General features: G+C 23.3%; 1 protein-coding gene across 4 annotated transcripts in view; it reads left to right on the forward strand.

The window, feature by feature from the left end:
* The window catches only part of LOC122502720 (uncharacterized proline-rich protein-like), a 148,622-nt gene that overhangs the window by 28,356 nt on the left and 95,695 nt on the right, over window positions 1-24,571 (forward strand). The window contains exon 2 of one of the 4 annotated variants that reach the window (XM_043612893.1): window positions 2,366-2,493. The exons of the other annotated variants lie outside the window; for them this stretch is intronic. Within the exon in view, the coding sequence (XP_043468828.1) occupies window positions 2,366-2,373 (8 nt within the window). The 3' untranslated portion in view covers window positions 2,374-2,493. Of the gene's footprint in view, window positions 1-2,365; window positions 2,494-24,571 lie in introns of those variants that run through there. 4 annotated transcript variants of the gene reach the window in all.

The raw sequence follows: 24,571 nt of genomic DNA on the forward strand, positions 1-24,571 counted from the left end.
AATAAATTCTATTTGAACCAAATGAAATTTATTTGGTTCAAATAAAAATTTTACTTGTGCTAAACAACATTTTTATTTAAAACAAATAATTTGGTAAACTCTGCGACAAATATACTTTTATTCGACTCAATTAAATTAAATTAAATTCAATTCAAAAAAATATTTTTTTGGACAAAAAGAAATTAGAATAGAAATTGATAATTAATTTGACAAAATATAAGTGGCGGATTGAGGAAAGAAATGCGAGCACGTGCTTATGACAATTGAGTGCTGATTAACCGTTTGAGATACTGTATAATTTATCCGTCAATCAAGAATCGAATTGCATTTTGAGGATTTCGAGCTACAATAAAATTTGTGGGATGTTTAAGACGCAATTTTTTTCGATTATTGTTGTATAATCTATACCTGAAGATGAAAAGAACACACGCGTGTCGTAACCTAAATGTTGCATCTGCTCTTACCGTCAAAAAATTTTCAAAAACCCCTTTATGTAACGCTTCCTCAAAATTTCTATTGTTCTCAATTTTTCATTTTTAGCTTGATTTCAATTTTTTCACTTTTCTTATTTTAATTTATATTTTTCAGTCTTTATGTTTAATTTATTTTTTTTCATTTTTTTTTGAACTTACTTTTTGTTTGTATTTTTAATTTTTTCAGTTTTTATTTTTAATTTATTTTTTTCACATTTTTGTTTTTGATTTATTTTTTCAGTTTATATTTTTAATTTATTTTTTCACTTTTTTTTATTTTGATTATTTTTTTGATTTTTTTTTCACTTTTTTGTTTTTGATTTTTTTTCACTTTTTTGAAAATTTATTTTTTGTTTTTATTTTTAATTCATATTTTTTTCAGTTTTTATTTCTGATTTATTTTTTCAGTATTTTGTTTTAAATTTATTTTTTTTCAGTTTTTATTTTTAATTTATTTTTTCACTTTTTTTTTTGTTTTTGATTATTTTTTTTTCATTTTTTTTATAGCGGATTTTTTATTGCTATATTGTACTCGAAATTTATTTGTCTTTTTCAGAGTGTTTTTGGTGACTATCAATTTCAAATTTAAAAAATAGAAGTAATCAGAAAAATTGACTAAAACCCGAATTAGTAAAAATTGTACTAAAAAATTAGTTTAAAGATTACTAATTTAATTGTGAGATTCAACTAATTCTTTTAGTCAAGCATTTTCACTAATGAATTCAGTAAATTTTTACTAATCTTCAGTAGCTCATTTTTCTTCTATTCAATTATCAGATTTTTACTATGAATTAGTAATATTTTTTTAATTCAAATTTAGAGAGTATTAATTAAAAGTAAATTAATTGAATGCAAAGTTTTACTGTTTCAATTAATAAATATTGCACTATAATAAAATTAGTCATTTTCTATACTAATAAATTCGTAGCTTTTTTGCTCAAAATCAGTGAAATCTTTAATATTTAATAAATTTTAATTGGTAAATCAATCCGCACTTGGTAATTAGTTTTATTGTAATTACTATCAATAGTATTTGTAATTTACTATGAATTAGTAATATTTTACTAATTCATTTAGGAAATTTCCACTGGTTATTAGTAATTCATTTAGTAATATTTTACCTTTTAAATTACTAAATTTTACAATCAATTATTTTTTTGTAATTTAATCAGTGGAGTTTTACTAATATCAATAGTAGTAGTAAGAAGTAAATAGTAAATTTTTATTATCACTTACTAATATTTTACTAATTCAATTAGTAGATTTTTTTTATCAGTTTGTAGATTTTTACTATCAATTAGTAAAATTTTACTAATTTACTCAGTAGATTTCTACTAAAAATCACTAATATTTTAGCTACTATAATTTAAAATTCAGAGAGAACAATTGCATAAAATTTCATTCGAATCCTTCTCTTTAAATAAAGTATTATTTACAATTTGGAGATATATTAAAATAGAGATCTAAATCTGCTAAAAGGTGCACCTGCTTTAATGCATAATGTGACCTGTTCGGTGAAGCCAATTAAGCTCATATTGAGAAGTCAATTTATTAAAGCGAATGAAAATTACGCCTCGAAGGGAAAGGATCATTTTGAAAACATAATTGATATCAGTTTTAACGAAGGGAATTCAATCGAAGAAGAAGTGCCCAGGCTACCTCGTAAAATTCGATTTAAGGACTTGCTGCGCTTTTTATTCGCGTCTCACAAACACGCGAAAGGAAAGAGCCCTCCGGTACTAAAATGCGGGCAACAATTATTTCCAACTAATGCCACTCATCCCCCCCCCCACTCCTCCCCTTCTCATTGCCAGTTTTGCGCCGGGGCAATAAAACCCAATCCTAAACGAGATCGTAATTTTTATTAATTTATTTTCTTCTTTTTGTTTCAGGTAAGTGACCCCATCTTGTTTCGAATTCTGCGTTTTAGACGTGAGTATACGTACTGCAAATTTTTTAATTATTAAAGGTATGGAAGAAATTAGCAATCTCTTCGAATGAATTTTTTAATAAAAAAAAATTCTTTTTCTTTGAGGAAAAACAATTTAAATAAATACAGATTTTATTTAAATAAATTTTGTTTCAAAAAAATTAAATTAGTTCAAATTTATGCATAATTTTTATTACCGAATTAATAATTAATAATTTTAATATTTAAAAATAATAGATCATTTAAATATTACAAAAGGACATTTTAAATTTTTGTTCAGACCGTTTAGAATAAAATATTTTAAAATTTTCTCTATCAAAAGTTTTCAAAAAATATTGACTAGAATATTTTTCTAATGTTTTGAACGTTCAAGTGAATGGGATTTTTTCTGTTTAAATATTTTTCATAAAATTACGTTATAAAAGGAAAAAAAATTAAAATTAAACATTTAGATAAGAATTAATTTTCTTAATATACAAAATGGTTTTTTCTATAACAAAAAAAAATACGAATTGAAAGAAGTAAAAGAAAATCATCGTTCATTGGGACAGGAAACTTTAGGAACATGTTTCAATGAAAATTAAAATAAATAATAATTTTATTTAATTTAAAAATTTAATTTAAATTTAATCTAAAAAATTAAATAAACTTTATAAAATATTTTTTAATACGTGACACATAAAAATTTATAATTAATTACTATGTTATAATAAAATTAAAATTTATTAAAGAAATAAATTTCGTTCATACTTAAGTGTCTTGAATTTTAGAGACAGAAATATGTATTTTAAATAGAAAATAATTTAAATATTCCGAAATTAATAAATTACATATTTCAAAATAATAAATAATTTTATTACCTATTTAAAAAAAATATCTACATTTTTAACACCTGTTGGATTTAATTTGATAAATTGTTCCGACTGACCTCGAAACCATAAATAATTTAAGTAATTTAAAATAATAAATAATTAAAATTATCCAAGTATAAAATAATTTAAATATTAAAAAATAAAAAACAATTTAAATATTAAATATCTAATAATAAATAATTTTAAAAATATATTTTTAAAAGTAAACAATAAAATATAATTCAACAAATTTTTTCCACTTTTTTTGAAACTCTCTGTCCTTTGAAAATTTGAATTACATTTGATTGATGCATATCAATAAAAGAACATACGATCGATCAATATACTCTATACTGATTTGAAGAATAGGAATAAGTTTTTTGAATTGAATATTATATATGAAACATTTTTCTAAAGCATCTGCTACGACATGTATACTATACGTAATCCTTTTTTTTTGGGGAATATATTTTTTTTGTCGCGTAAACGCCACTGCAAATTTTCAAATCACACACATAAACATTTCTCTATATGCGTAAAAATCCCTTCTCGGATAACCCCACGTGACAGATGATTGTGGATTAACCACACCCGCGTTCAATTTTCGGTTCTGGTACAAAGGACAAAGGAAATTTGCATCTGCCTTACCCTTTTTACGTAAAATTGTGAAATACGAAGGGATTGAAATTCTTTTCAGACCAATAATGCACCGCACTCATCGAAATTTTCTTGGGTGAATGACTATACGTATATTATAGCGCAAGTGATTAATGACGTTTCATTTCTGAAATTCCAGAAAAGGGAAAATTTTCTCTTCTTTTCATTGTGTTGACAATTTTATTAATATTTTATTTTATTAACATAATTATTGACAATTATTAATGATTTTATTTTAAAAAATGGAAAGTTTCTTTTTTTATCTCATATTATTAACAAGTTCATTTTTGAAATTAAAAAAAATCGTTTTTTTCATTTATTAACAATTTTATTATTTTAATTTATTAACGATTATTTATAATTTCATTACGAAAATTTCAAAAACGAGAAAATTTCTCTTTTCCTTTTATTACCAATTATTAACAATTTTATTTTTGAAATATTTAAAAAAACGTTTTTTTAAATTTATTTACAAATATATTTACAAATATTAACGATTTCATTTATAAAATTTCAAAATTTTATTTTATTTTCGTCATTTTCTTTAATTTATTGACGGGTCCAGTATTTTATTAACAAATTATTAACAATTTCTGGAAATCCAAAAAAAGAAGAATTGACTTTTTTAATGAGATGCAATAATTATTGCAAAAAAATTTAATTCTAAGAAGGAATAAATAAATTTCGTTCATTTGAACTTTTTAGAACTTTACGAACATTTTTCGAAAATATAAGTTTGCTAAAAACTTTAACTTCTTTTTTGAGTTTAGTAATTTCATAAATTTATTTCGATCACACTGGAAGTAAAAGAATGATTTAACATTAAAAATTCTATTTTACAAAATGGAAATAATTTAATATTGACAATTTAATTTTTAAATTTAATTTTCATCTTTTATTTTTAATAATTTTTATTTTTATTCGTCAATAAATAAATATTAGATCGTGAATAAAAATTTTGATTTTATCAAAAAAAAAGGAGTCACTGAATAAATTTCCGCTTGGATTTTCTTTTCGAAAAGAGTTGGATTACATTCACTATACCACTCTATTCTGATTTATAAATGGTTGGAAGGGTGAAAAGGGACCAACAGGTGCCCATACATGAATCGTGAGGTTACTTTTGGTTCCATTCTCATGACAAAGGTTCGCCAATATTTACGAAACTCAAAGAATGAATAACCCTATGTGTGTAGTCACACAAGGATAATATTCTTATAGCCCAATCGGCAAAGTGACAAAATAACCTGACTCATTTTTCCCATCTTTCTTTCTTTCTTTCTATTTTCTAAAAATTAATTCTCTGTTGAAGGACACCAGTTGCATTTATTTGAAAAGTATCGTTTTAAAAAATTTTCTTTTATTTAATTACTTTCAAAATATTTTTGCTTTATTTAGAATAATAATATTAATAGATAAATAAATTAATAATAAATATTAATTATGAAATTAATAATAAATAAAAAATAATAGGTAATAACAATTTAATTCATTAACTACATTATTAGATACCCATACATTTTCCTGAATCTGGAAATTAGTCGGAAATCCATTATTATTATTTTTATTTATTTATTATTATTATTATAATTATATATTTTATTATTTTGAAATTATTATTATTATACTCTTATTATTAACCCCTTAACTGTTTGAGGAAAATACAACATGATTGTCCCAAAATGCCCAGTGGAATCTGATACTTTTTCAAATAGTATAATATATTTAAATTATAACTAATTATTCAATTATTGTAAAAAATATCATTAATGACCCTTATAATGTCTTATAATATTGATATAAAGAAAAATATCTATCAATTTATATACAAATTATATTTATTTTGAGTGAAAACTTATATGCCCAGTTTACTCCATTCCGTTTGCGAGAGAGTTTTCATGCCATCTGGACGGGAACTTACAGAGTTACAATGGCGCGAAATTCAAATTAATTAAAACAAGAAAACGAATTAAAATAATTCTCAGGCCAATATATAAACTGATTTTTCGAATCGTTTCGGATTGATGACAAAAGGCCTCCAAACTTTTATTATCAATAATTATTATTATTAATTAAAATAATATTTTGATATTTAAAACTAATTTTATTATAATTAATGATAATAACATTATTGTAAAAAAACGGTTTTTACAAAAAGCGAGTTATAATAATAATAACAATAATAATAATAATAATATCATCTTATTGTAAATACATACTGAAGCCATTAGGCCAAATAGAAAAACGAAAAACATCTTTTATATTTAAATAATAGAAATAATAATGTTTAAAAAAATCCATACAGTTATAGAGTAAAAGAATTTGAATAGAAAGGAAAACTTTTTTTACTTTTGAATAATTTAAAAAGAAAATATTTGAATGAGATTTTATATGTATATTCTTGGTAGAGAGCAAAAAAAAAAAAAAATAAGTCAAATAAATAATAGCAACGTGTCATAAATTTTATCGATAATAATACATCAGTGATTGAATAACATTTGTAATAAGATATAGGTGCATCTCAGCAGATGGATTTTGATTTTTCATGTATACATATAAGAAGGGGTTACGAAAGTACAAATATCCTGTTTGAAAATCGTCACACATCTGCCGATAAATTTCCTTCTCATCTATAGAAAAAAAAGAGTTTTTGCGTAAACAGCAGCTGTTACAATTTGACTATTACATATGTAGAAATTTTCATGTGCCTTTACCAAAATTTTGGAAAGGGTTCTATTTCTTTTTGACCTGTTTCACTTTGCAGCTGCTGTTGCATAAAAGTATCATCTGCATCTACTTATAGAGTATGGGAAAATTATTTATTATTCCCTTCTGATTTCTGTATTCTCAAATTTCATCATTTTTATTATTATTATTAATTATATTAATATTATTATTAATTACATTATTATTGTTAATATTATAAGTAGATTAAAATCATTCATCCTGAGTGAATTCGCGAAAATAAGCTTCTTTTTCTTTAATTCGACGTGATTTGGAATATAAAAGAAAGGCGAATCAAAAAAATCATTAGATACTCAAAGAACATGTGTTAAATGGACCCGGAAGTTTAACGGGAAAAAGAAGTAAATCGTTTGGTTTTTAGATTGATCCTTGAGACGTTGGCTTGGACGTTCCATTAATCTTGCCAAACACTTCCGACTGCGAATCTTCCAACTTGGGAAAAGATACTTTGCTCCCCCACCCTCCTCCCTTTTTATATAAAAGAAACTAAAAATAAACTTAGTGAAGGATCATGATTCGCCCACTAACTATATACTCTGGGAAACGATGTATATGAACGACAATAAAAAAAAGCCAATGTCAACAGTTTCTATTTCCATAAAAAGTATGTACATATATATATAGTTTCCGATGATGTACATATTTATTTTTTATTCTTACTATATATAATAATAAAAATAATAATGAAAATAATAATAAATAAAGGATAATAAAAAGGGAAAAATCTGAAAAAGTTATAAATACCAGAAACATTTTAAAACAGGTTTTATATAGTATCTTTGAAGATATAAATTACAGGTACATACTTGTAAATCTGGATCAGTTACTTGTAATGAGGCAAAAGTGTTGAACAATATGCACTATATTTATTGTAAGTAAGATGCAAATAGTATTGTCATTGATATCGGAGAAATTTTTCTAGATATAGGTGTACAACAAAAATTTAGAGATATTTCAGAAATGGCACTAATTTTATTGATAGTCATCTGGTTTACTAAATGAATTAGTGAAACTGCTTTATCGAGTTTCAATATAAAATCCAGTTCCACTAATTGTGAGTGAAACTCTACCAAAAATTAATAAAAGTCCATTAAATTAGTAAAATTTCAATAATTGCCAGTAAAATTATATTAGAAAATTATTTGGTGTACGAGTTTTCGTTATTTCATTAATTAAACTTTCTGTGATCCAGTAATCGACAAGTTTTGAATATTCAAATGAACGAAATATTTCTTATTAACCTTCGGAGAATACACCTCTTTTTTAGATCATTTTTTAATGCTCAACCAATTTTGAACTGTTCATCTGCTTAACCTAAGGATTTTTTGAAAATATAGTTTAAACTCTGTAAAATAAGTCTGTGTACTTTAAAATCCTTATAAAAGTAATTAAACAGTAGATAAAAAGCTTTTCGCAAAAAATCGTGGGGTCAAAATGACCCCATGTGTTCTCCGAGGGTTAAAAGTATTTTCATAAATTACTAATTGCAATAAAAATTGAAACTTAAATTTTACATTTAGAAACTTTATAATTAATTTTTCTTTATTGTTAAATAAAATTATTGTCATAAAAATTTATTTTAAAGAAGAAATAAATTAATTTTGTTCATTTATTAGCAAAATTTACTACTTACAATAAATAATAATGCCTACTAACTACTACGCTTTAAATTTGAATTAGTAAAATTTTTTACTAATATGAATTGACTTGTATGACTAACTTTTTGCTTTAGAATTAGTAAATGTTACTAATAAACTAGTAGAAATTACTATTTATTGTAAATAATAAATTTTACTAATAAATTCAGAGTTTTTCTATGTTTATCAAATTGAGACAAAAAAACGAATGAAAACGTTGCTTCGCAACACTTTTGATTCGTTTTTTGTCTCAATTTTGATATCGTTAGAAAAACTGTTAGTAGAAATTACAATTTATTGTAAGTAGTAAATTTTACTAATAAATTAGTAGAAATCACTATTTATTAGTAAAGATTATTAACTCAAAAGCAAAAAGTCAGTGATTAATTCAAATTAGTAAACATTTTTACTAACTAAAATTTAGAGAGTAAATTATTTAAGAAAATTGTAATAAAATTCTGATGAGAATTTAATTATTTTCTAAAAATGTTAAGAAAATTCAATAATTAAGGTAGTTCTCCGGCTGTTACTTTTGAAAAAATTGATTTTCGATAGATTTTCTTCAAATTTTGAAAAAATGTTTCCTCAAGTGCCCTTTAAATGTGGTAAAAATTTCAAAACCCTTTGCGATGCTAAATTTTGAGTTATTCAAGTTCAAACTTTCACTTTTACATGCGATTATGTTAAAATTAAAAATGTCAACCACAATATCTCGTTCTTTGACATGGCAAAGAGTTTTGAAATTTTTACCACATTTAAAGGGGACACTCGATGAAACATTTTTTCAAAATTTGAAGAAAATCTATGAAAAATCAATTTTTACAAGAGTAGCAGCCGGAGAACTACCTTAAATGTTTAATTTCAATCATTATGAAACACGATTATTTTAGAAACTTGAAATAAATTGTTCATAAAAATCAATTACTTTCAAAATTTTCAATTAAACTTATATTATAGAAACTCCATTATTTAAAAAAAAATTCAAAGAAATTCTTCAAAAGAATTTAATTAGGATTTTCAAAAATTTTAATACACGGAGAGAGAATATATATTAAATTTTGTAAAAATATTTTCAAATTGGGGAAAAAGTGCAACAAAGCGAAATTTTGATATAGAAAATACTAAACTTTAAAAAAAGTTTTGTGAAATTTATTAAAGTTATATTAGAATTTAATTAATATTCTTGATATTTGATATAATTTATACTAAATTTCGCATAAGTTTTTTTAAAGTTTAGTATTTTTTATATCAAAATTTCGCTTTGTCGCACTTTTTCCTCAATTTGAAAATATTTTTACAAAATTTAATATATATTCTCTCTCTGTGTAAAGTTCTTCTCAAAAATTCAATTGTTTTCAAAAATAATAAAATTCTTCAGACTTCAATTATTCTTAAATTATTTAATAACATTCTTTGCTAGAATAATATTTCAATATATTAAAAAAATATATTGAAAAAAATAATATTTTATTAAAAATTCTGAAAAAATTAGATTTCTGAGAAATTTTAATTCAATTTTTAAAACACTTTCGTTAATTAATTATCAAATTAATTGAAATTTTGTAAAAATAAATGGAAAAAATTTAACATAAAGAATTTCAATAAACATTTAAAAAAAATTTTTTAATTAAATAAAAAATTAAATTTTGTAAACTTAATAAATTGAAAATATTTAAATTTGATAAAGAATTTCATTAGGGATTTAAAAAAATTGAATTTTCTATGAGTTTTAGTTTAATAATTGATAAATAATTTAATTTTAAAGTTACAATTAAAATCTTCATTAATTAGTTAATATTTTAAGATTTAAATTTAGAATTTCTTTCAAAAATTTAAGCTTCAAAAATATTATTTTAAATTTGAAAAAATTGGGTCTTGATCAATTGAATCAGTTAAGAAAAGTCTACTTCTCTGGGTGTATAATATTCAGATTCAGATAGTAAATTAAATCTTAAATATTATTTATTAAATTAAAGCATCAAAATATGGAATTGAATTACGAATTTAATTCTCCAACTTTCCTTTTGACATATTTCGTGATTTTATATTTAAAAATGAAAATTGAAGGAAAGGAGAAAAATTATATTTACGGAGCAAAAAAAAAAAAAAAAATAGAGGGAAAAATAAAAGTTTAGGGATACTTCCTGCGTGTTAGACGTGTTTAGAGTTTGCAAAGGGCTGAGAGGGTAGAGAGTGAAGGAAGGAGAAGAAGGAGAAGAAGAAGAGTGGGAATTGCAAATATAGGAGGGAGGATGTAGAGGAAAGAACTGCTGCCTGAAAGTTCTCAAGGTCCATGGCGTACGTTGATCTTACTCGGTCACAGACCTGATCTCTCCCTCTCTTTTCCTCGCCCTCGACAATTTCCTCTCCCCTTCCCCCTTCGAATCATCTATGTGCCGAGCCCTTCTGCGGGCCAAAGGACTGATCTGTCTGCGTAGGTCGTAGGACAAGGGCAACGGCTCTCAACACTCATAAAGGGTGGTGGTCGAACACTAAGCACTCGGCTCTTTGTTTCCCGGCCAATATTATAAGTCACACGCATTAATGACAGACACCGAATAATTTACAAACAGTTATTTAACAAAATCTATTGTTTCTCCTTCTCGCTTTAATATTACTAGAATTTCTTCTTTCTTTCTCTTTGGAATCAATTTGACTACAATTTCTTCTTTCCTTCTTTTTAGTTTTAATTTTACTTTTTTTTTATTCTTTATTTTTAGTTTCAATTTTACTTTCTTCTTTTATTCTTTATTTTTCTCTCTAGATTCAAATTTACTAAAATTTCTTAATTTTCTTCCATCTCTCAAGTTTTGATTTTATTTGAATATTTCAATTGTAAAATTTCAAGTGACAATCAGTGACTGACTTTTTGCTTCTGAATCAGTTAAAAAATAAATGATTGTCAGTAGAAAAAATGACTAATTTTCAGTAAAAAAAAAATCACTGAAAAAAAATCACTGACTATTTGAATCAGTTAAAAAAATCTACTGAAGCATCAGTCACTTTTAACTGATAATCAGTTAATTTTAACTAAATGATCGCTAGAAATATTACTATTTCAATTAAAGATTGAATTTTTGCTTCTAAATCAGTTATTTTTAACTGATTCAAATTTAGAGAGTTAAAAGTCAACATTAATAATAGTAACGAGGCAAAAGTGAAAAAAAAAATTAGAAATAATAAAAGTTTTTATTTAGAAAAAATAACAATATATAGAAAACAAGAATAATAAACAATTCACACCCGAAACAGCAATAAGTTTTTCTACTCTCTTTTGAATCAGTTAAAATGTTAAAAATAACTGATTCAGAAGCAAACAGTCAGATACTAATTCAAATTAAAATATTTCTACTTGAAAAGTAGAAAAAATTTTTTAAGTTTATTAAAAATTTTGAGAATAATTGAATTCCATCGAAAAATTTTATTATATATGGAAATAATTGAATTCTTGAGAAGAATTTTATTAAAATTTTTGAAAATCCTAATTAATTAATTAATTAATTTAATTTAAAAATTTTGAGAGTAATTGAATTTTATGAACAATTTATTTCAAGTCTTTAACATAATCGTGTTTCTTAATAATTGAAATTAAACATTTAATATTATTAAAATTTATTAACATTTTTAGAAAATAATTAAATTCTTATCAGAATTTTATTACAATTTTCTAAAATAATTTAATTCACTCAAGGAATCTTATTAAAATAGAGAAAATAATTGAATTCTTTCATCAAATTTTATTCCAATAGTATTAAAAGTAATTGAAATTTTTCCAAAGAATTTTACTATTTATAAAAATAATTGAATTGTTTCGAAAGATTTATTAAAATTTTAGAAAATAATTGAATTTTTTTTGAAAAATTTTATAACGTATTGAGAAAAAAAATTGAATTTCTTTATGAAATTTTATTGAATCAGGAAAATAATTTAATTTTTGGAAAGATTTTACTATTTAAAATGATAATTGAATTCTTTCAGGAAATTTTATTCAAATTGTATTAAAAATAATTGAATTTTTGCAAAGAATTTTACTACTTATAAAAATAATTGAATTGTTTCGAAGGATTTATTAAAATTTTAGAAAATAATTGAATTCTTTTGAAAAGATTTATAACGAATTAAGAAAAAAAATTAATATTCTTTTATGAAATTTTGTTGAAATTGGAAAATAATTAAATTTTTGAAAAGATTTAACTATTTAAAATGATAATTGAATTCTTTCATGAAATTTTATTAAAATTGTATTAAAAATAATTGAATTTTTGTAAAGAATTTTACTACTTATAAAAATAATTTAATTATTTCGAAAGATTTATTAAAATTTTAGAAAATAATTGAATTCTTTTGAAAAATTTTATAACGAATTAAGAAAAAAAAATTGAATTCTTTTGTGAAATTATATTAAAAATAATTGTTTTTTTGCAATTACTATATTTAAAACAATAATTAAATTCTTTCATGAAATTTTATTAAAATTGTATTAAAAATTATTGAATTTTTGCAAAGAATTTTACTATTTATAAAAATAATTGAATTTTTTGAAAAGTTTTATAACGAATTAAGAAAAAAAATTCAATCCTTTCGTAAAATTTAATTAAAATTTGAGAAATAATTGAATTTTTGCAAAGATTTTACTATTTAAAAAAATTGAATTCTTTGGAAGGATTTATTAAAATTTTTGAAATTATTAACAATAATAATTAATTACGTACTTTATAAGTGAATTTTTAAAATTTTGAACTTTTTATGAAATTATTCAAAAATTTATACATGAAAATAAAAAATTTTGCAATTTGCATAATAACAATAATATAATATTATTGAATATCTCTTTCCGTGCGTAACATTTGCTAGTGATAATAATAATAGTAATAAAAAACAATTCAAAAAATTAATGGTAATAGTTAACAGTAGTAATAATGATAATAATAAATAGTAAGTGTTTTTAAAAAAAATGATATTTAGATTAGAAAATTTGTAATTCCCAGGAAATTTAATTTAATCATTATACAGATGGATAATGCGAGTGTTAGTAGATTATGTGATGAGAAGAAAAATGTTTAGTTAATCTCGGCAATGAGGCCTATTAGTTTTGTGATATGAAAAGGGGTAAACGAACTGAATTGTTTTCCTTTTGTTTGCAAAGTGTTGGCAAAAGCTGTAACTCTATATAAATAATATAGACATATATATATATATATGTATATATAGGTGGAGACAAATCAAGCCACTGTTTTACAAGTGCTGTAAAAAAAGTTTATTTTCAGTCTCCCTGATAACCTCATTCCCTTATAATAGTCATATCTGACTAGAATGATAAACATATCGTTTCAGTGTATTATCTCATGCAGATACCAATTAAGATGTTACGTTTGTGCCTCATCATACGGAAAAAAGATAATAAATAAAGTGCATAAGTATGTAAATAAATATTTTTATTATTGATATTTAAAAAAAACAATGAATAATACACTGAAACAAATTTATTTGATTCAAATAACGGATCACTTGCTTATTATCACGGTTTTTCTGCAGATATCAAATTGAGACAAAAAAAGAATCAAAAATGTTGCGAAGCAATGTTTTGATTCGTTTTTTGTCTCAATTTGACATCTGCAGAAAAACTGCGATCAAATAAATATTTACTTGACTCAAATCATTTTTATATTTAAGTCATTTGAATTGTATTTGAAGCAATAATTTCAGTATTTTGAAGGAAATACCATTTAATTTATTTAAATAAAAATTATTTTATATTTTTCTTTGTATACATTATTTATAAATACAAAAAAAAATTATTTCAATATTGTCAGTGAAATAATTTATTCCGAATCTTTCTAAAATATCAAAATAAAACGAGTGGTTCTTTCTTCTCGAAAAAAAACCCCTCTTGCAAACAAGATACGACCTTCGGATTATTGAATCGCGGAAGTAATTTCAGAATCATGTGTATAATCAAAGGGTAGCCAGAAATTAGAATATCGAGCGGGATACGATTTGAGAAAAAAGGAAGAAAAGTAAATTTCAGTTTTTTTTTATTGTATAAACTAAAATAGTTTATTTTCGCCTTAAAAAAGAGAAAATGAAAATAAATTTTTCCATTGTTTTGTTAGAGTTTTTCGTGTAATAAAAGTGCAAAATGTCGTTGATAGATACCGAATATTACGTGTATATAGTATTCAAGGTTTCAAGATTTTTCGAGGGGTTGCCAAGGAGACGATCGTCCCGCTTATAAATCCCGACCTTGGCTACTTTTGTCATCACACCATGCCATCTTAACTTCTTCTCAAATTATCAGCATCAATATTCTCTAACATTGAAAAAATGGAATAAAAAAAGGGGAGAGAAAAAAAGAAACTTTTGACGAATTCAATAAATTTATCATATACTGTATTACAATAAATTCGAACGTTTATATCGAATTTTATAACGAAATTTTATTTTCCAATACTCAAATGGATATAATAATAATATTTTTTGTTACTTCATTTAATTTGTATTTTATTTGAAAAATTATTCTATGCATTCAAAATATTAACACAGTTTTTCTAAAAATTTCAAATTGAGACTAAAACGGAATAAACACTTTTGATCCGTTTTTTTGTCTCAATTTGATATCCACAAAAAACTGTAAATTCTTAACTACACTAAAAAAAATGATTTGATTCAAATAATAATCGATTATTTGCGTCTATTATAAAATAAATATTTACTTGAATGAAATAATTTTTGTTTAAGGGAATTAAATTGTATTTGAATCCATACTTTCAGTATTTAATTAAAATTTAAGAATTATTTCATTCAGGTAAATATTTAATAATAGTCGAGTAATATGTTATTTGAATGAAAAAAATTTTTTTTTTGTGTAAGTAAAAATGTTTAATTTACATTATTTTCCATTTTATTTTGTAAATTTTCAAAAATATTTAAACAAAATAAATTTTGTTCATTTGAACGAACTTTTTATTTTTGTACTGTTGAAAATTACTGTCTGTAAAGTCAGCTTCTCTGAAAAAACGTCCGTAAAGTCCGTAATTTGTTTGAATTTTAGTTAAAAACACAAAAAAAATTTTATTTTGCAGAAATTACAAATGATTGTAGAAATTCAATTATTTTCAAAAGTAATAAAATTCTTCACAAAAATTCAATTATGTTCAAAAATTTTTAAAAATTCTCGTCAGGAATTCAATTATCTACAAATTTTTTGTAAATTTCTTCGCTATAATTCAAATATTTTAATAAATAATAAAATTCTTCTTAGGAATTCAATTATTTTCATAAATACTAAAACACATTGCAGAATTTCAATTATTTTTAATGCAATTTTAATTAAATTCTTCGAACAATGAAATTATTCTAAATAATTTTATAAAAATTGTCTAAAAGAGGACAATTATTTAAAAATTGTTAATAAAATACTTTATGGGAATTCAATTTTAAGAAACATTCAATTTTATTCAATAAAATATTTATTTTTCGTATTTAATAACAAAATTCTTAGCAGGAATTCAATTCTTTTCAAAAAATTTAATCGGATTTTTGACAATAAGAATTCAATTATCCTCATAAATAACAAAATTCTTCACAAAAAGTCAATTATTTAAAAAAATTTTAATAAATTTCTTCATAAAAATTCAATTTTTTGTATAAATAATAAAATTCTTCCCAAGAATTCAATTATTTTCATAAAAAATAAAAAAGTCAATTAACATTCAAAAACTTTTTTCAAAATAATTCTTCACGAAAAATCAATTATTTACATAAATAAGAAAAATCTTCGCAGAAATTCAATCATTTTAAATAATTTTAATGACATTCTTCCTAAATTTTCAATTATTTTTATAAATAATAAATTGTTTATTTTTGTATTTAAATAATTGAATTCTCTTAGATTTTTCTGATAAAAATTTATTTAAAAATAAATTTTAGTTAAAATTTTAAATAGTAATTGAATATTAGAAGCATTAAAGCGTCAATTTTTTAAAAAGAATTGAATTTTAAAAAGATTTCAATTTCAAATTAAAGTCTTTGAAAATCTGAATTTTTCATACTTTTAACAAACAATTCTGTAGAACGAATTTTTTTTTGAAAAAGTTTAATTAAATTTTTTTTGAAATTATTTATAGTTTTTATTTTCTGATATATATTAAATTGAAGAATTTCCGAATAATCGAAATTTCGTAAAATTGAATTGTAAAGAAATGTATTTGAAAATTTTCAAAGATCTTTTTCAAAAATTATCAAAAATAATTTATTTAAAGAAGAATTTTAGTTAAAAATTTTAAAAAATAATAATTGAATTGAAATAATGAAAATAATTGAGTTACAGTAACAATATTATATTTATAATTGGTTTTTTTTTTATTACGTGACGCAATTTTAATGCAATAAAAAATTTATTTTAAAGAAAAATTAAATAAATTTTATTCTCTTGAACGTTCAGAACTTTAGGGAAGTGATAAATCATTAAAACAAAAATTAAAAGTAGCACCAAAAATTATGATGTTCGTTCGAACGTTCAATACTTAAAGGACATAACAATTTTCTTCAGTATAAAAACGTTCCCAAAGCATTTACAAACTCAGAAGTGTTGTTCTTTACTACTAATTCATCTTAAGAAAATATCTTAAAATAAGATTTTTTTACAACCGTTTTTGTGAAAAAAAAAATCTGAAATATCCACTATAAAAACTCTTGAAGAAACGCACGAATAGATTTTTCATCATATTCTGAAAAATTAGTGAATAAAAAGGGATCACAACCCTTTCGATTTCCTCCTAGAAAAATAATACGATCCCCTAAAAATGCGCTTTCGTACAAAGGATGTTATTTTATCCCCCCCCCTCCCCCCGGCTCCCTTCTCTCTGCCTCTCTTTTTTTTTAAAAGCGGAAATACTGACAAATAGGTATTCCGCAAAATGGTAAAAGTTCCCTCTTCCCACGCACTGATTCCGATAAGTTTCACGAGAGTCTAAATCCTTTGAAAAACTAGACTATAAAATATATGGGACTTTAACCTTGTCAAGTGATGAAGGGGGTGATGGAACGATTTTTGGGTCGGGATGCTCCAGTTTTGTCCCATTATATATGAAATATATACCGAGAAAAGAAAAAATATTGAGAAACTTGGAAACCTTTTGGTTCGGCTTTTGTCACCGAAATAAATACCTGTGCGCACAGCACTTTTTCGGCTCTCTGTGTTTATTCATCGCGGCCACATTTTTCTCCGTTTAAGGGAAAAATGGAGTCCTTGTGGTAACACTGGCCCCATTTACCCTAACAAAGATTCAATAATAATTTTAACTGATTTACACGGTTTAAAAACCCTTTTTCCATTTGCGTGAATATAAAGGAGTGAACATTGCATGAATGCGGGAACATAAATCTTTCCCTCAACTTTTCAGGTCATTCTTCTCTTTTTTTCCCCCTTTCGGTCTGGGATTTACAAGTTGTGCAAAAATGGGTCCATTTTACTGACTGATTTGACACCCATAAACGTTCAAAACGAAGGCACTTGACTTTTCCAATTGTTATCTTTTAAAACAATTACGTCAACTCTATCTCTATCTATCTTTCTCGTTTTTCAGAATAAATTTTACAAATTTTCGGCTATAAATCATGAAATATTTTCACTTTCCTCATTGTAATATTCTGTATAGGAATTCATATTAAAGACGACAATAAAAATGGATTATTAGTTGTTGTAAGAATTTTAGTTAGTATAATAATAGGAACAAAAGAGACAAAAAAAAATATTGATAAAAATATGCAATAAAATAATAAGGGTATATTTTTCCTAATAGTATTTCTTTTGTAATCAGTAGACAAAGAAAAATGTTTTCTTTTAGTTAAATATAAAAGTACATTTGTTGCTGATTAAATATTTATTTAAATCAAGTAAAATTTTACTCTCTAAATTTGAACTATAGTTAAAAAAAAACTGTTGGTGAATTTTTTGTCTACCTTTTTGCTTTAGCAATTAGGAAAAAATAACTATACAGAAAAAAATCTATTTCATTCAAATAACGGATTACTTCCTTATTATTAAACAAATATTTACTTGAATAAAATAATTTTTGTTTAAGAAAATTAAATTGTATTTAAATCAATAATTTCAGTATATGAAGCAAATATGAATTTAACTATTTAATTGACTTAAATAAAAATTATTTGATTCGAGTAAATATTTATTTTATAATAGACAAGTATAATTATTTTTCATAACGCGGTGCAAGAAAGGGCACTTTTTTTGCACCTTGTTATGAAAAATATCAAAAATTAGCAACTGCTCACACTCGTTACGAAATATACTATTATTGCATCAAATATATACAGGCCTCGGATATTATGACTTTTTTCGACCATTTTCAAAAAATTCAACTTTTTTCGACTCATATTAAAAAATTGCAACTGTTTCCACTTTTCTTCGAAATATTGCAACAAAATATTTCAAAAATTATTTTTAAACAATTTTTTAAATTAAATTTTCGAAATGTACAATTCAAATTATTTTGAATAATTGAAATTTTGTAAAATTTAATTGAAAATAATGGATTTTTTCAAGTATTTTATTACAATTTTTGAAAATTAACCTTTGAGGAATTTTAATTGCAAATTTTAAAAATAATTGAATTCTCAAAAATTTTAATGAAAAATCTTCAAAAGTGTAAATTTATAAATGAAAATAATGGAAAATCAACTTCTAAAAATTATAATAAAATATTTTTGAAAAAAAGTAATTCGTAGAATTTTTTCATTCTAATTTTTTTAAATTCAATTATTTTCAATATTTTCAATTACATATTTCCGAAAATTCAACTACGTACAAAAAAATAATAAGATTGGAATTTTTTACAATTATTTTAATCATTTTTGGGAGAAAACAACCGTGTTTAAAAGTTTTAATTAAATTACTTCAAAAAGTTCGTTTTTTTAAGTTAAACAAAAATTCTTTTATGAAATTCAATTATTTTCGAAAAATTACATTTTATATTATTTTTAAAAAACTAATTTTTAGAATTGTTTTATAATAATTTTTTAAGATTCAATTTTCTTCGAACAAAGTAAATAAAATTATTTTTAAAGTTACTTATTTAGACTTATTACACTGAGAGAAATGGATAGTCAGATTTTGATGTTAAAAAGATGATGTTACACGATACTATCATTATGCTACTGCCAACCATCACAGATGCTAAAAAAAATATAGTTATGCTACCCCGTACTACCAAGATGTTACTCCTGATGATATTGATGGTAACGGTGACTATCTAGATAGCTGTCTGTATACGTAGCATTAAAGATGGTCACCCTAACCACAATTATGTTACCCACTACTATAAATTTCTCTCCGTGTAAAATTGCGAAGAAATTATATTCATATTTATTTATAATTAAAATTCTTGAAAAATTTGATTTATTTTATTTATATTTTCAAAAGATTTTACCTTTATTTTAATTATTTGGAAACTTTTAAGTTGTTTACAATTCAAAAACCTTTAAAAAAACTTTTAAAAAATCTTTCAAAAATTATTTTGAAATATTTTTAAAACACTAATTTTAAGAATTTCTTTATTATAATTTTTTGAAAATATTATCAGTTACAGTTGCAATTATTAAAAATAATTTAATTTTTTTATTTAAATAATTGAATTTTCGAAGAACTTTCGAAAAGTTATTAAAATAATTGATTTAGAGATGAAGTTTAGTTCAAAATTGTATAGAAAGTAATTGAATTTTGGAAGTTGTAATTTTAAAAATTTTTTAAATTTCAGAACGTTTTAAATTGAAATTTTTAAAATTATATTTCTGGTGGAAAAACAAATAAGAAGGAATTAAATATCTATTTAACAAAATTATTGAAGTTTTGAATAATTGTATTTTGAAATCAGTGCAAAGCCAAGCAAATGTAAAATACAATTTTTGTGACAACACTGAATTAAAAAAATGACTTTTTCGACTTTTTTGCCTAAATAAATTTTTTTTCCACTGTAATTAGAAGTAGAGAATTACTAATTATTAGAATAACTAATAATTAGTAAATAAGTTATTAAGAAAATTGTCAAATTTGACTAATTGAATTAGTTACTAAAAATATAAACGATGGAAATATAAATAATAAATTTTATAGATTTATTTTAAAGTTCATACTATTTACAGAAACAATCTTGATTATAAAATTTAAATAGTTTTAAAACTAAACAAAAAAAATGAGAAAAATTGTAAATCATTTATTAACAATTTAATTTATACTAAATTTATTTTATGCAATTTTCTTGAAAAATCGAGGACAAATCAAATCTTTATCAAGTTTGCACATTTTACAAGACAATTTTTTTGTATAGAAAATGAAAAATAATATTTTGTTTTGTAATTTGAATAAGAAAATAAATAAAAATTTATTTATTATAAAATTTCGTTCATTTAAACGTTGAAAATTATAGTTATTGTTGTCGTTAAAAATTGAAATTAAAATTTAAACATTTACTTTAAAATTTAGAGTGAAAATTGAGTTGAAAAGTTTTAGTGTAAAATAAATTGTTTGCTCTATTAAAAATTAAAATACAAGAAAGAAAATAATAATTATAAAATTAATCTGTTTGAATGAAAATTGTTGAAAATTTTTCGAAATTATTTTTTTTCATCATGTCTTTCATCATTTTTTTAAATTCTTTCCTTTTAAATCCTTCTTCTTCTTCTCGGTTCTCTTTTATAAAAGATCCAGTACACTTGGTCACGCATGCTTTCGTTGACCGTGAAATCTGGTGCAGTGAAATTGAATTCGATGGGGCCCATAAATATTGAGTGTCCTCGAAATCGAGGGAGGTCAGTATTTCATTTTGCTCTGGATAGGAAAAATTGGTGGTAGTAAACCAATAATGTTCTTTATGTCTCAAATGATTTGACCCTTAGATTTAATTTATGGTGCTTGTCAACCCTCGTAAATTACGGTCAAACGCAAAAATATAGTTGCGTGAATATAATAACGTTATTTATATGTATATGCCTGTGAGTAATTTCTTTAGTGCCAAACACGATTATATGAACCCTTGCCTCGGGCGATTTTCTCCTGATATTAAATATATGTATGTACTTATTATAATGCACCCGCGTATTCTTAAACTTATCAATCAAATTTTTTTTCCTTCTAATTTAAAAATTAAAAAATTTTTATTTTTAATAATAATTTTTTCGGCCTGACTTAATTCAAAAAGACGATTGTTATCAAGAAAATATTTTTTTGATTTAAATAATCAATTATTATTCCTTTTATTTCACTAATTGGAATTATTACTATTATTATTATCTACTATATTTAAGTAACTTAAATAAAAATTATTTATTGCAAATAGATATTTTTTCTATATATATTTTTTTTTAATAAAAATTCGTTAAAATTGGAAAAATAAAAAATAAAAATCGAAAATGGTTGAAAGTTAATATAAAATCAGTGGCCTGTTTATATCTGATAAGAGAACGGAAATTGTTAGAGGAAAAAGAATTAGTGTCTATGTGTGCGGTCCGTTTCGCCATGCGAATCGTGTGTTCACAATATTTTATATAGCAATTCCTTGCACGCACGATGCGCAACCGCGCGTCAAACAAAGACCGTGTTATCGGAGCGATTCACCCTAACTCCCTCGACAGACTTTACTTGTCCGACTGCTCCGCTCGTGCCATTTGATAAATCAGGAATTCCTTCAGGGCTTAATGAGTTCCACACTCCATCTTTTCTTCCCACATAAACGTCATGTGATTGCTCTCAACTTATACATATATACGCAACCCGAGTCGAAATTTAAGCCCTACTTTCACCCTGAATTTTCAGGGTCTATTGAGTGTTAGGAGTAGTAAAGTAGGGTCTAATTCTAATACAATTAGACCCTACTTTGACTCCCAAAATAGGCGGAAATTTGCCAATCTTCCATTTGGAGAAGTAAAGTAGGGTCTACTTCTAAGAAACCTATACCGTACTTTTAAACCTCGTAGACCCTACTTTCATACTCCTAGACCCTACATTCTAAAAGAAAATTTTGAATTATTTTTTAATGCATTACTTGAAACACTGCAAATGCAAAAAGTACTCCAAATTCATAAATACTGATGTGTTTTATAGCGTCTATATACACTTCGTGTATATAGACGCTATAAAACACATAAAATTCCACTTTTACTCATCCCAAGTGCTTCATTTGAATCTGAGCAAATCTTCAAATTTTTCTTTTTCTAATTGTAGGGTCTATGAGTATGAAAGTAGGGTCTACGAGGTATAAAAGTACGGTATAGGTTTCTTAGAAGTAGACCCTCCTTTGCTTCTCCAAATGGAAGATTGGCAAATTTCAGCCTGTTTTGGGAGTCAAAGTAGGGTCTAATTGTATTAGAATTAGACCCTACTTTACTACTCCTAACACTCAATAGACCCTGAAAATTCAGGGTGAAAGTAGGGCTTAAATTTCGACTCGGGAACATACAATTGTGTTCAAAAATTAAAATTTTATTTTTCCTTCTTCTCTAAATTCAAATTTTTATTTTTTTAATGTTACAATTAAGGTAGTAGTCGCGCTGCTGGCTCTGGCCAAAAGTTTACCGGGCCGCTTACTAGAGTGGGGCAATGAGAGTGAGAGAGACAGTTTAACTCCCTACTCTATTCGTTCGTATAAAAATTCGTATAATTTAGTTATTTTTTTAACTTTCTGTCAATATATTTATAGTTTGGTGCGGTCAAAAAATGTCATGTTTTTTCTATTCATTTGTTTCACCTAATTGAATACTTTGGTAGTTTTATTTCAAAATCTGACGACTAGTTATCATATAAATAATAATGAAACAAATGCAATACATGCATTGGGTGCTCCCTCCATGCAAAATGTATGAACTTTGAATTCATTTTTTAAAGCTTTGAAACGGTCAAAATTAATGAAATTGGTCTCATTCTGTAGATAAATACTTCAGGAATAAGTATGCAAAATTTGAAAAAAATCTGACGAAAACCATTTTACGCGACTAATACCTTAATTTCATTTTTTTTAATTTTTAATTTTTATTCTTTTAATTTTACAATTTTATAAGTTCCTAAAGTTTTGAGCGTTCAAAAAATGAACGATGATATTTTTATTACTTTTTTTAAATTGCATTTTATTTACAAAATATTGTTTTTTATAATTGAAAAAATAATTTTCAACTAAATAAATATTTAATTACAATATTTTTCATTTCAGTTCATTTTTTAGTTAGAAACACTAAAAAAATTTAATTTTAGAGAAGTCAAAATTTAAAAATGATTGCAGAAAATTAATTATTTTCAAAAGTAATAACATTTTTTGCAAAAATTCAATTATGTTCAAAAATTTAAAAAAAACTCCCGTCCAAATTTCAATAATCTTTATAAATACAAAAATTCTTTTCCCAAATTCAATTATTTGAAAATTTTTTAATAAAATTCTGCGCAAACGTTCCATTATTTTTATAAAAAATAATAATTTCACTGCAATTCAATTATTTTCATATAAATAATAAAACTCTTCTCAAAATTTTAATCATTTTCAATACAATTTTAAACTGAATTCCTCGAAAAATGTAATTATTCTTAAAAATTTTATTAAAATTCGTCATATTAATTCACTTATTTAAACATTTTATTAAAATTCTTGATGAGAATTCAATTTTAAAAAGCATTCAATTATTCCATAAATCATTTTTTTTTTATTTAAATTTTAAATAATTAAATTCTCGTAGAATTTTCTAATAAAAATTGATTTAAAAATTAATTTCAATTAAAATTTTAAATAATAATTTTAAGAATTTTTAAATTTTAAAATCATTACATTGCAAACTTTTAGAAATAATTGAATTAAGAAAAGGTTTAACATTAAAATCTTCGAAAATTAAAATTTTTCATAATATTAACTAACTATTCTTTAGAATTAATTTTTTTGAAAAAGTTAAATAATTTTTCTTTGAAATTATTTAAAGTTTTTATTTCCTAATTGAAGAATTTCCAAATAATCGAAATTTTGTAAAATTGAATTGTAAACAAGATTTAAAAATTCTCAAAAATTCTCAAAGTCAGGGAAAAACAAGATTTAATTTTTGTGGCAATCCTGTACTAAAAATCAGTTAAATTTTATTATTTGTTAGTAGAATTCTACTAATTCAGATTAGAGAGTATATTTTTAAGTTTTTTTTTAAGTTTTTTATATTTTTTTATTTATGTTTATTTATATTTTTCTATTCATATTTCATATTCTATAAAATTTAATTTAATTTCGATTTTAGAGA

Source organism: Leptopilina heterotoma, unplaced genomic scaffold (genome assembly GCF_015476425.1).
Source record: "Leptopilina heterotoma isolate Lh14 unplaced genomic scaffold, ASM1547642v1 Lhet_237, whole genome shotgun sequence".
NCBI classification, from domain to species: Eukaryota; Metazoa; Arthropoda; class Insecta; order Hymenoptera; family Figitidae; genus Leptopilina; species Leptopilina heterotoma.